The sequence below is a fragment of the Pristiophorus japonicus genome, chromosome 1 (assembly GCF_044704955.1).
Source record: "Pristiophorus japonicus isolate sPriJap1 chromosome 1, sPriJap1.hap1, whole genome shotgun sequence".
Taxonomy (NCBI): domain Eukaryota; kingdom Metazoa; phylum Chordata; class Chondrichthyes; family Pristiophoridae; genus Pristiophorus; species Pristiophorus japonicus.
In genome coordinates, this window is record NC_091977.1 from 8,725,406 (window position 1) to 8,738,053 (window position 12,648).

The window sequence follows — 12,648 nt, forward strand, 5'->3', positions numbered from 1 at the left end:
GCTTGGATGATGTGGAATCTGTATGGGTGGAGCTGCGGAATAACAAAGGGCAGAAAACGCTAATGGGAGTTGTGTACAGACCACCAAACAGTAGTAGTGAGGTTGGGGACAGCATCAAACAAAAAATTAGGGATACATGCAATAAAGGTACAGCAGTTATCATGGGCAACTTTAATCTATATATAGATTGGGCTAACCAAACTGGTAGCAATACGATGGAGGAGGATTTCCTAGAGTGTATTAGGGATGGTTTTCTGGACCAATATGTCGAGGAACTAACTAGAGGGCTGGCCATCCTAGACTGGGTGATGTGTAATGAGAAAGGACTAATTAGCAATCTTGTTGTGCGAGGCCCCTTGGGGAAGAGTGACCATAATATGGTAGAATTCTTTATTAAGATGGAGAGTGACACAGTAAATTCAGAGATTAGGGTCCTGAACTTAAGGAAAGGTAACTTTGATGGTATGAGACGTGAATTGGCTAGAATACACTGGCAAATGATACTTAGAGGGTTGACGGTGGATAGGCAATGGCAAACATTTAAAGATCACATGGATGAACTTCAACAATTATACATCCCTCTCTGGAGTAAAAATAAAACGGGGACGATGGCTCAACCGTGGCTAACAAGGGAAATTAAGGATAGTGTTAAATCCAAGGAAGAGGCATATAAATTGGCCAGAAAAAGCAGCAAACCTGAGGACTGGGAGAAATTTAGATTTCAGCAGAGGAGGACAAAGGGTTTAATTAGGAGTGGGAAAAATAGAGTATGAGAGGAAGCTTGCTGGGAACATAAAATCTGACTGCAAAAGCTTCTATAAATATGTGAAGAGAAAGAGATTAGTGAAGACAAACGTAGGTCCCTTGCAGTCAGATTCAGGTGAATTTATAATGGGGAACAAAAAAATGGCAGACCAGTTGAACAAATACTTTGGTTCTGTCTTCACGAAGGAAGACACAAATAACCTTCCGGGGGGGATGGGGAGTGATGGAGGGTGAGTGGTGGGGAGGAGGGGGGGTGTGTGGTGGGGAGGATAGGGGGAGGGTGCAGTGGGGGGGAGGTTGGTGATGCAGCCCCCAAAGTGTGTCCCCCCCGAGACTGCCGGACTTATGCCAGTGAGCCGGTGCAACTGGAGTAAGAACATCTCGGACCCTGTGTTACAGACTCACTCATGAAGGAAAGGTGGCAGGACTGGTGAGCACAGAACCAAGTAGCCCCAGGATCAGGTAGGGCCAGGATCGGTTAGGGCCCAGGATCGTGTAGGGCCCAGGATCGGGTAGGGCCCAGGATCGGGCAGGGCCAGGATCAGTTAGGGCCCAGGATTGGGTAGGGCCCAGGATCGGGTAGGGCCCAGGATCGCGTAGGGCCCAGGATCGGGTAGGGCCCAGGATCGGGCAGGGCCAGGATCGGTTAGGGCCCAGGATAGGGTAGGGCCAGGATCGGTTAGGGCCAGGATCGGTTAGGGCCCAGGATCAGGTCAGCCGAGGATCGGGTCAGCCCAAGATCCGATAGGGCCAGGATCGATTAGGGCCAGGATCGGTTAGGGCCCAGGATCAGGTAGGGCCTGGATCGGGTCGGCCCTGGATCAGTTAGGGCCAGGATCGGGTTAGCCCAGGATTGGGTCGGCCCAGGATCAGTTAGGGCCCAGGATCGGATCAGCCCAGGATCGGGTAGGGCCAGGATCGGTTAGGGCCCAAGATCGGGTCAGCCCAGGATCGGGTCGGCCCAGGATCAGGTAGAGCCCAGGACCGGGTAGGGCCCAGGATCGGGTCAGCCCAGGATCGGTAGGGCCCAGGATTGGGTAGGCCCAGGATCGAGTAGGGCCAGGATCGGGTAGGCCCAGGATCGGTAGGGCCCAGGATCGGGTAGGGCCAAGATCGGGTAGGCCCAGGATCGAGTAGGGCCCAGGATCGGATCAGCCCAGGATCGTGTAGGCCCAGGATCGTGTAGGCCCAGGATCGTGTAGGCCCAGGAGCAGGTAGGCCCAGGATCGGGTAGGCCCAGGAGCAGGTAGGCCCAGGATCGGGTAGGGCCAGGATCAGGTAGGCCCAGGATCGGGTAGGCCCAGGATCGGGTAGGCCCAGGATCGGTTAGGGCCAGGATCAGGTAGGCCCAGGATCGGGTAGGCCCAGGATCGGGTAGGCCCAGGATCGGTTAGGGCCAGGATCGGTTAGGGCCAGGATCAGGTAGGCCCAGGATCGGGTAGGCCCAGGATCGGGTAGGCCCAGGATCGGTTAGGGCCAGGATCAGGTAGGCCCAGGATCGGGTAGGCCCAGGATCGGTTAGGGCCAGGATCAGGTAGGCCCAGGATCGGGTAGGCCCAGGATCGGGTAGGCCCAGGATCGGTTAGGGCCAGGATCAGGTAGGGCCAGGAGCAGGTAGGGCCAGGATCGGGTCGGGCCAGGAGCAGGTAGGGCCAGGATCGGGTCGGGCCAGGAGCAGGTAGGGCCAGGATCGGGTAGGGCCAGGAGCAGGTAGGGCCAGGATCGGGTAGGGCCAGGAGCAGGTAGGCCCAGGATCGGGTAGGCCCAGGATCGGGTAGGGCCAGGATCAGGTAGGCCCAGGATCGGGTAGGCCCAGGATCGGGTAGGCCCAGGATCGGTTAGGGCCAGGATCAGGTAGGGCCAGGAGCAGGTAGGGCCAGGATCGGGTCGGGCCAGGAGCAGGTAGGGCCAGGATCGGGTAGGGCCAGGAGCAGGTAGGGCCAGGATCGGGTAGGGCCAGGATCAGGTAGGGCCAGGAGCAGGTAGGGCCAGGATCGGGTCGGGCCAGGAGCAGGTAGGGCCAGGATCGGGTCGGGCCAGGAGCAGGTAGGGCCAGGATCGGGTCGGGCCAGGAGCAGGTAGGGCCAGGATCAGGTAGGGCCAGGAGCAGGTAGGGCCAGGATCGGGTCGGGCCAGGAGCAGGTAGGGCCAGGATCGGGTCGGGCCAGGAGCAGGTAGGGCCAGGATCGGGTAGGGCCAGGAGCAGGTAGGGCCAGGATCGGGTAGGGCCAGGAGCAGGTAGGGCCAGGATCGGGTAGGGCCAGGAGCAGGTAGGGCCAGGATCGGGTAGGCCCAGGATCGGGTAGGCCCAGGATCGGTTAGGGCCAGGATCGGGTCGGGCCAGGAGCAGGTAGGGCCAGGATCGGGTAGGGCCAGGAGCAGGTAGGGCCAGGATCGGTGAGGGTAACCAGCATCTCATCATCATCATTATCATAGGCAGTCCCTCAGAATCGAGGAAGACTTGCTTCTACTCTTAAAATGAGTCCTTAGGTGGCTGAACAGTCCAATACGAGAACCACAGTCCCTGTCACAGGTGGGACAGACAGTGGTTGAGGGAAGGGGAGGGTGGGACTGGTTTGCCGCACGCTCCTTCCGCTGCCTGCGCTTGTTTTCTGCATGCTCTCGGCGATGAGACTCGAGGTGCTCAGCGCCCTCCCGGATGCACTTCCTCCACTTAGGGCGGTCTTCGGCCAGGGACTCCCAGGTGTCAGTGGGGATGTTGCACTTTATCAGCGAGGCTTTGAGGGTGTCCTTGTAACGTTTCCTCTGCCCACCTGGGGCTCGCTTGCCGTGGACGAGTTCCGAGTAGAGCGCTTGCTTTGGGAGTCTCGTGTCTGGCATGCGGACAATGTGGCCCTGCCCAGCGGAGCATCTGTCCTCCCAGGGGATTTGTAGGACCAGCAGACCTGTGCTGAAAAGGGGGAGAAATGGTTTTGGAAACAAGTGGGATTAAAGGCCAAGGTCCGGAACCGTGACTGTAATGAGGGAATGTCGGGAGGAAGGGAGAGGGAGTGGCGGGTGTGCACAATAATAAGGAAATGGATGTAAAACACTGGTGAAAGGCACGAGAGGAACAGGGGCTTGCTCCGTCCACTCCACGCATCGACCTGGTATTGCAGTGTTTCCAGGAACAGTGCAGCTTCCCCTCTCGGCCTTTTGGCTAAGATCAAGTGTCGTAGCGCAAAGTGATCTTTGGCGCTGGAGTTGATCTGACAAGAATGAACAACAAAAAAAAAAGAGGAATACAAGTCGTTCTTTATTCCAAATTAAAACAAGTTCCTCAACTGCTTAAGCAGACACTTCCCTTTAGGCAGAGGGTTGATGTGGTTCTGTGTTTAACAGGCTCGCATCTTTTGTTCTGTATTTACATCGCAATGGTTCCAATAATGATCTCGATCTTGGAGCTGTACAAAAAGCGACGGCTAATTTTAAATCTATTTGCGTGTTTTTTCGCTCCATTCTCCCGCCCCTCCGCCAACCCTCCACACCCCTCCTCCTTTGAAGCGAAGTTGTGGTGAGGTTTTTTTTTCAACTCGGTCACTGGGCTACCCCCGTGACTGTTCCTCTTCACTGCTTCCTCCCTCCCCGGGCTGGGCTGGGCTGACACACTCACTCTCGTTCACTCTCCCAGTGCAGACGCTGGGCAGCTGTGAGAGCTCGGCGAGTTAACCGTCTCCGGAACGGCACGATCCCTCAGGCGGCCTTGATTGGCGGGCTCGATCAAACCCCCGCCGGCCAGCGGCTGAACTTGTCTACAAGCTCTCTGTGCAGGTAACTCTTCTCTCTCCTCTCTCTCGGGTACCTGAAAGGGCGGCATCGGACCCTTCAAAGCAGCGCAGGTCAGAGGTCATATCCCAGCCGTTGTGGGGTTGCGGGAACGTTCACCCACTCAACCATCCGCACCACAGGATGTTGGTTTGCAAACTGGCTCAGATTCAATTTTAACGTTCTCAGGAAAGGGCGAGATTTATTTTTTAACCTCTCCCTCTTTTAATCCCCCTCCTCTCCCGGGATCACTGATCGGTGTTGGGGTACAGGACTCCCCTCCTGTCAGCCGTGCCTCAGTGGGTAGCACTTTTGCCTCTGACTTAGAAGGTCGTGGGTTCAAGTCCCACTCCAGGAACTTGAGCACAAAAATCCAGGCTGACACTCCCAGTGCAGTTGCTGAGAGGGTGCCGCACTGTGGGAGGGGCAGTACTGAGGGAGTGCCGCACTGTCGGAGGGGCAGTACTGAGGGGGTGCCGCACTGTCGGAGGGGCAGTACTGAGGGAGTGTCACACTGTCGGAGGGGCAGTACTGAGGGAGTGCCGCACTGTCGGAGGGGCAGTACTGAGGGGCTGCCGCACTGTCGGAGGGGCAGTACTGAGGGAGTGTCACACTGTCGGAGGGGCAGTACTGAGGGAGAGCCGCACTGTCAGAGGGGCAGTACTGAGGGAGTGTCACACTGTCGGAGGGGCAGTACTGAGGGAGTGTCGCACTGTCGGAGGGGCAGTACTGAGGGAGTGCTGCACTGTCGGAGGGGCAGTACTGAGGGAGTGTCGCACTGTCGGAGGGGCAGTACTGAGGGAGTGCCGCACTGTCGGAGGGGCAGTACTGAGGGAGTGTCACACTGTCGGAGGGGCAGTACTGAGGGAGAGCCGCACTGTCAGAGGGGCAGTACTGAGGGAGTGTCACACTGTCGGAGGGGCAGTACTGAGGGAGGTGCCATCTTTCGGATGAGACGTTAAACCGAGATCTCGTCAGCTCTCTCAGGTGGATGTAAAAGATCCCATGGCATATTTTGAAGAAGAGCAGGGGAGTTATCCCCTGTGTCCCGGCCAATATTTATCTTTCAATCAACATCACTAAAATAGATTATCTGGTCATTGCTGTTTGTGGAGGCTTGCTGTGCGCAAATTGGCAGCCGCGTTTCCTACATTAAAATTACTCATTGAAGGTACAGCATTTTGGGACGTCGTGAGGTCATGAAAGCCGCTATAAAAATGCAAGTCATTCTTTCTTTTCTCTCCCGGGGTCACTGCTCTGTGTTGGGATACAGGACTCCCCTCTCCCGGAATCCCGGCTCTGTGTTGCGATACAGGACTCCCCTCTCCCGGGATTCCGGCTCTGTGTTGGGATACAGGACTCCCCTCTCCCGGGATAGAAACATAGAAAATAGGTGCAGGAGTAGGCTATTCGGCCCTTCGAGCCTGCACCACCATTCGATAAGATCATGGCTGATCATTCCCTCAGTACCCCTTTCCTGCTTTCTCTCCATACCCCTTGATCCCTTTAGCCGTAAGGGCCACATCTAACTCCCTCTTGAATATATCGAATGAACTGGCCTCAACAACTCTCTGCAGCAGGGAATTCCACAGGTTAACAACTCTCTGAGTGAAGAAGTTTCTCCTCATCTCAGCCCTAAATGGCCTACCCCTTATCCTTAGACTATGTCCCCTGGTTCTGGATTTCCCCAACATCGGGAACATTCTTCCCGCATCTAACCTGTCCAGTCCCATCAGAATTTTATATGTTTCTATGAGATCCCCTCTCATCCTTCTAAACTCCAGTGAATACAGGCCCAATTGATCCAGTCTTTCCTCATATGTCAGTCCTGCCATCCCGGGAATCAGTCTGGTGAACCTTCGCTGCACTCCCTCAATACAAAAATGTCCTTCCTCAGATTAGGAGACCAAAACTGAACACAATATTCCAGGTGAGGCCTCACCAAGGCCCTGTACAACTGCAGTAAGACCTCCCTGCTCCTATACTCAAATCCCCTAGCTATGAAGGCCAACATACCATTTGCGTTCTTCACCGCCTGCTGTACTTGCATGCCAACTTTCAATGACTGATGAACCATGACACCCAGGTCTCGTTGCACCTCCCCTTTTCCTAATCTGCCGCCATTCAGATAATATTCTGCCTTTGTATTTTTGCCACCAAAGTGGATAACCTCACATTTATCCTCATTATACTGCATCTGTAGCTTTTTAGCGTCCTCCTCACAGCTCACACTGCTACCCAACTTAGTGTCATCTGCAATCTTGGAGATATTACACTCAATTCCCTCATCCAAATCATTAATGTATATTGTAAATATACACGTGTTTAAGATATGGCACCTGATTTTTAAGCTCCCTCCTTCCCCTGTCTGCTCAACACTAATTTGCTGTCCCTTTAAACAAAGACCTTGATCAGTGACCCCGGCAGTCAACAGACGACGTACCCGGACTGTGCCAGCTCTGTTCACACAGGGCGCACTCGTCAGCGACCTGGGGTATCCAACTCTTGCTTGGCTTATTCATGGAGATTTCATCACATGACCTCCGGCCTCCAACCACCCCGCCCCCCCCAAGCTGCCCCCATTGTTCGTTCGACATCTCCAACCTTCCCAGCCAATCGAAAAGTGAACAGGCTCTCCGTTGCCCGATTGGCTGATTCCGGACTGTCAGTCGAACAGTCTTTTCTTCGCCTGGAGACGCCAGGACAACCCTGGAGGGTTGGAAACCCCTCCACTCCAGCACCCCGCCCCCCCACTCACCCCCAGACCTGGGTCTGTCAGCTCACTCACAGCTCCAACTCTCGCACCGAGTGTGCGTTTCAATAAAGCACTAGGGGAGCTGATGGCGTGTGACTGGGAGGGGAACGTGGAGGTGGTGGTGTTCCCATGCTCCTGCTGCCCTTGTCCTTCTAGGTGGTAGAGGTCGCGGGTTTGGGAGGTGCTGCCGAAGAAGCCTTGGCGAGTTGCTGCAGTGCATCTTGTAGATGGTACACACTGCAGCCACGGTGCGCCGGTGGTGGAGGGAGTGAGTGTTGAAGGTGGTGGATGGGGGGCCCATCAAGCGGGCTGCTTTGTCCTGGATGGTGTCGAGCTTCTTGAGTGTTGTTGGAGCTGCAACTCATCCAGGCAAGTGGAGAGTATTCCATCACACTCCTGACTTGTGCCTTGTAGATGGTGGAAAGGCTTTGGGGAGTCAGGAGGTGAGACACTCGCCACAGAATACCCAGCCTCTGACCTGCTCTTGTTACCATGGTATTTATGTGGCTGGTCCAGTTAAGTTTCTGGTCAATGGTGACCCCCAGGATGTTGATGGTGGAGGATTCGGCGATGGTAATACCGTTGAATGTTAAGGGGAGGTGGTTAAACTCTCACTTGTTGGAGTTGGTCATTACCTGGCACTTGTGTGGCCCGAATGTTACTTGTCACTTATCAGCACAAGTCTGAATGTCGTTCAGGTCTTGCACCATGCGGGCATGGACTGCTCCATTATCTGAGGAGTTGTGAAATGCCTGTAGTGACTGGCATAAGCAGCAAAAGTTAAAGGAAATGATTTGAATACACTATGGCCATGTCTATGGACCAATGGTGGACTGAGATAATACACATGAAAAGAAAGACTTGCCTTTATATAGCGCCTTTCATAACCTCAGGACATCCCAAATCACTTTACAGCCAATTAAGTACTTTCCTTGGAGTGTAGTCACTGTCGTAATGTGGGAAACGCGGCAGCCAATTTGTGCACAGCAAGCTCCCACACACAGCAATGTAATAATGACCAGATCTGTTTTTGTTATGTTGATTGAGGAATAAATATTGGTCAGGACACCAGAGATAACTCCCCTGCTCTTCCTCAAAATAGCGTCATGGGATTTTTTACATCCATTTGAGAGAGCAGACGGGGCCTCGGTTTAACGTCTCATCCAAAAGACAGCACCTCTGACAGTGCAGCACTCCCTCAGTACTGCCCCTCTGACAGTGCAGCACTCCCTCAGTACTGCCCCTCTGACAGTGCAGCACTCCCTCAGTACTGCCTCTCGGATAGTGCAGCACTCCCTCATTACTGCCCCTCCGACAGTGCAGCACTCCCTCAGCACTGCCCCTCCGATAATGCGGCACTCCCTCAGCACTGCACTGGGAGTGTCAGCTTAGATGTTGCGCTCAAGTCCCTGGGGTGGGACTAGAAACCCACAATCTCCTGACTCAGAGGTGGGTCATCCGGGACATGTCTGGAACGCTGAGGTTTTTTTGGGGGGGCCAATGGTGCGCTGAGACCACACACACTTGGAGCCTGGATGAGCCTCTAACTCTGCCTGCTGGGACACCTGCTGTGTGAGATGAGTTTGGTGGGTTGGTCATAAATCTGGTTCCGAGCGAGCCTCAGCAACGAGCAAGCAACATCTCAGGTGCAGCACCTGGAGAAAGGCAGCCGGATGTGCCCCTTAAATGGAGAGGGCTGGAGCAGACGCTGATACTGTGCAGCCTCTCTCTGTGCTGGAGTGCTTTCAGTTCAGTTGCAGGTTCCTGTAATGACCTTGCAACATGATGTAGCAACAGAAGGAAGTGCTCCTATCTAGCACTTGCGGCCACTGCATGCGAGTCAAGTTAACACGCGCACACTGCCCCTGGTTGCATTTGTTGTTGCAAAGCTTGTCCTGACCACAACAAAGGAAGACTTTTGTCAAGCCTGTTGCGAGTATGACAGGAAACTGAAAATGTCACGCTGCCGTGCTGGGGCCAATCGGACAAGCGCTTTGCCATTACCAAAAAACCCTCTTCTCTTTCAGGCTCACTTTCGCACAAACCTCTCTTCTCATTTTTTTGTGTGTGTTTTTTTTCTCCTTCCTCTTCTTTCGTTTTGGGGGCTGCGCGCAGGATGGCAAGTCGGACGTGAAGGCTCTGATGGCAAGGTTCGGTAACAAGCCCGGGGAGGAGACGTCGGCCATTGGCAACCAGCCGGCCAAGTTCACCCCTCACTCCCCCTTCCAGGGCAACATGTCGTCAGTGGCCAGCAAGGCGGCGGGCTTCGAAGGCTCCGCGGCTCCCAAGTTCCCGCTGCGCCGGACGGTGGGGTCCTTCAGTGAGAACCCCAACCGGGCAGCCGCCAAGCCGACCCCGGACAAGCCTGCCTTTTCCAAACCGTCAGCTCTCAAGGCTCAGTTCGAGGGACTCCAGAAGGATTCCAAGCCTCCGCCCGCAAAGTCCAACCTGGGGAGCAAGCCTTCGTTGAATGCTTTCGGCGCTCAGAGAGACGAGAAAGAGGAGAAGGCTCCTTTCAATAAGTCTGGGCTGAGGCCCACGGCGGACACAGCCGATTCGCACAAGGAGAATGAAGTCCGGACTGGCTTCCCCAAACCGTCTCAGTTCGCCAAACCGTTCAACCCTGTCAATTCCCACGAGGCCAAGCCGGCCTTCCCCAAATCCCAATTCCCGAAGCCGCTGAACTCCCACTTGGCCGGCGCCGGCGAAGACAGACCCGTGAAGCCCGTGTTCCCCAAGCCGGCTTCTGGGCTGAAGGCCTGGAGCGAGCCCGCGAGCTCGCAGAGAGAAACCGCGGAGGACGTGGGGAAAGAGGGCTTGCGGAGTGGGCTCTTTCCCTTGAAGCCCCTCAAGCCCCTGGGCGAGCGAGGGAGGTTTCCCAGCCACAGCAACGAGGACAAGGCCTGGACGCCGAACGAGAGCAAGGGCGAGGCCCCGAGACCCAGTGGCCTGAAGAGCTTCCCCCCAAAGCCCAAGCAGGAGGAGGCCTCCCCTTTGCCCGCCGGCCCCAGCAAGTTCCTGAAGGCACAGAACCAGTTCCTGAACAAGGCGCCGAGCCTGGTGCATGAGGAGGAGGAGAAGGAGAAGGATCCAAACGCCCCGAAACGCAAGAACTTGCCTGCTCCGTGGAGCCTGGGGCCCCCGCCCCAGAAACCCAACAGACCCCCGACGGTGAACCTGGACCAGTTCCGACAGCCCCAGGAGAAACAGCTCCCGACACCCCCAGGTACCATTACCCCTTTATTTTAATACCATTCGCACTGTGTTGATAATCTTACATGTGTCCTGGGAAAAGGTGGTGTTAAAAGCAAAAACAGAGAGAAAGACTTGCATTTATATAGCGCCTTTCACGAAGATCCCAAAGCGCTTTACAGCCAATGAAGTACTTTTGGAGTGTAGTCACTGTTGTAATGTGGGAAACATTTAAAGTTGGCATCGGCTATCTAATTCCATCGGGAACTGTTCTGTTACAGAGTTTGTAGCGACACAATGCAGATCCTTTATTAGTCCCTCAATGTAGCCAACAGCACTCGATAACAAAAGCTTGCATTCATATCGCACCTTTAACACAGTGAAATGTCCCAATTTGCTTCACGGAAGCGATTATCAAACAAAAGTTGACACTGAGTCACATGAAGAGATATTAGGACAGGTGACCAAAAGCTTGGCTGGAGGAGGTAACCGAGATAGGGAGGGCTGGAGAAAGGGCAAGGGTCTCGCTGAATCAATGAGCTGGTAGATAGTTGGTAGCTCAGGTCTCACACAATGTGGTGCACTGCTTCTCCGTCCAGTTCTTCCTTATTTTCTTGTACAAATGCTTGGCCCCAGGCACTCACGGTTCCCCTGACCAGCGGCAGTGTCACTGGTGAATCAGGCGGTGAGCTGGTGTGTGAGGGGGACCAGCAGGAATGGGGCAAAGCCAGTGACCCGATGGCTCTTCTCCTGTCCCCACTCTCCTCTACCTGGTCGTGAGCTCTGCTCAAAGCTCGAACTCTTTGAGGGGCAGGGTCAAGATTGGGAACTCGCTGTGAGGAACTTTCAGCTTCAGTGGGGTGCGGGAGGGGTAAACCGGGGCACTGGCGGATCGCAGGCCCATTGGCTTCATTAGGCGGGGCATATAATCAGTGTCAGTCGCGGCTCAATGACCAGCTCCCTCGCCGCTGAGTCACAAGGTTCAGGCTTCAAACTACAGAAACTTGGGCATAAGTATTTAGGCTGACACTCCCCAGTGGCAGTACTGAGGGAGCGCCGCACTGTCGGAGGGGCAGTACTGAGGGAGCGCCGCACTGTCGGAGGGGCAGTACTGAGGGAGCGCCGCACTGTCGGAGGGGCAGTACTGAGGGAGCGCTGCACTGTCGGAGGGGCAGTACTGAGGCAGTGCTGCACTATCGGAGGGGCAGTACTGAGGGAGTGCTGCACTATCGGAGGTGCCATCTTTCTGATGAGACATTAAACCAAGGCCCCATCTGCCCTCTCAGGTGGATGTACAATATCCCATAGCACTATTTCGAAGAAGAGCAGGGAGAGTTCTCCCTGGTGTCCTGGGCCAATATTTATCCCTCAATCAACATCACTAAAATTATCATATTGCTGTTTGTGGAAGCTTGTTGTGTGCAAACTAGCTGCCGTGTTTCCTACATTATAACAGTGACTACACTCCAAAAGTACTTCATTGACTGGGAAGCGCTTTGGGACATCCTGAGGTTGTGCAAAGCGCTATATAAATGCAAGTCTTTCTTTCTTTAATGGCCCATGTTGACCATTCCGTCCATTGTGTCCACGAGTGTGCATGTACCGATGGTGATTTGGGTGTACATGTGTGAGTAGGTGGGGGGGCGGGGGGGGGGGGGGGGTGAGTAGGTGGTGACTCCGCATTCCACCAGCATCTAGTTACTGAGAAAATTCATTGCCGTTTTTCTTCCCCCCCTCCCCCCACTTCATAAGCTCTTTGTTTTAACTGGAGGATTTTTTTCTGAGTGCATATGGAGATTCAGTGTCGGCTGAGGGGAAGGGGGATGGGGGGAGGGGATGGGGAATGAATAGCAAGTGGAACACATTGCCGAAATATCAGGGGGAGAATCAGCTAGGGCCTCTGCCTCCCATTGCCCTCCCCTTCGCTGTAAAGTGCCCCGTGACTGGGCGCCGAATGAGCACAGGATCAAACTGTGATGCCTTCCGTTGTTGAATATCCCCGCCATTGCTCGCCGTGTAAACCAAGAATGGCCACCCACTGATGTACCCGCTGCAGCCAGTGGCGCTGTACCCCAGCAGGGGGCAGCACCTTCAGGAAATGAGGGGAGAAAATGAGCAGCCACCATGACCATAGCAACAGGAGGAGGCCATTCAGCCCCTCGAGCCTGTTC

General features: G+C 54.8%; 1 protein-coding gene across 3 annotated transcripts in view; it reads left to right on the top strand.

Annotated features, from left to right (window-relative positions):
• LOC139262123 (FYN-binding protein 1-like) overlaps window positions 1-12,648 on the top strand; it is a 307,778-nt gene that overhangs the window by 90,660 nt on the left and 204,470 nt on the right. For 2 of the 3 annotated variants that reach the window (XM_070877275.1, XM_070877287.1), the window contains exon 2: window positions 9,401-10,511. In XM_070877275.1, coding sequence (XP_070733376.1) covers window positions 9,401-10,511 — 1,111 coding nt within the window. Of the gene's footprint in view, window positions 1-4,386; window positions 4,537-9,400; window positions 10,512-12,648 lie in introns of those variants that run through there. The other variant, XM_070877279.1, reaches the window with a different exon arrangement.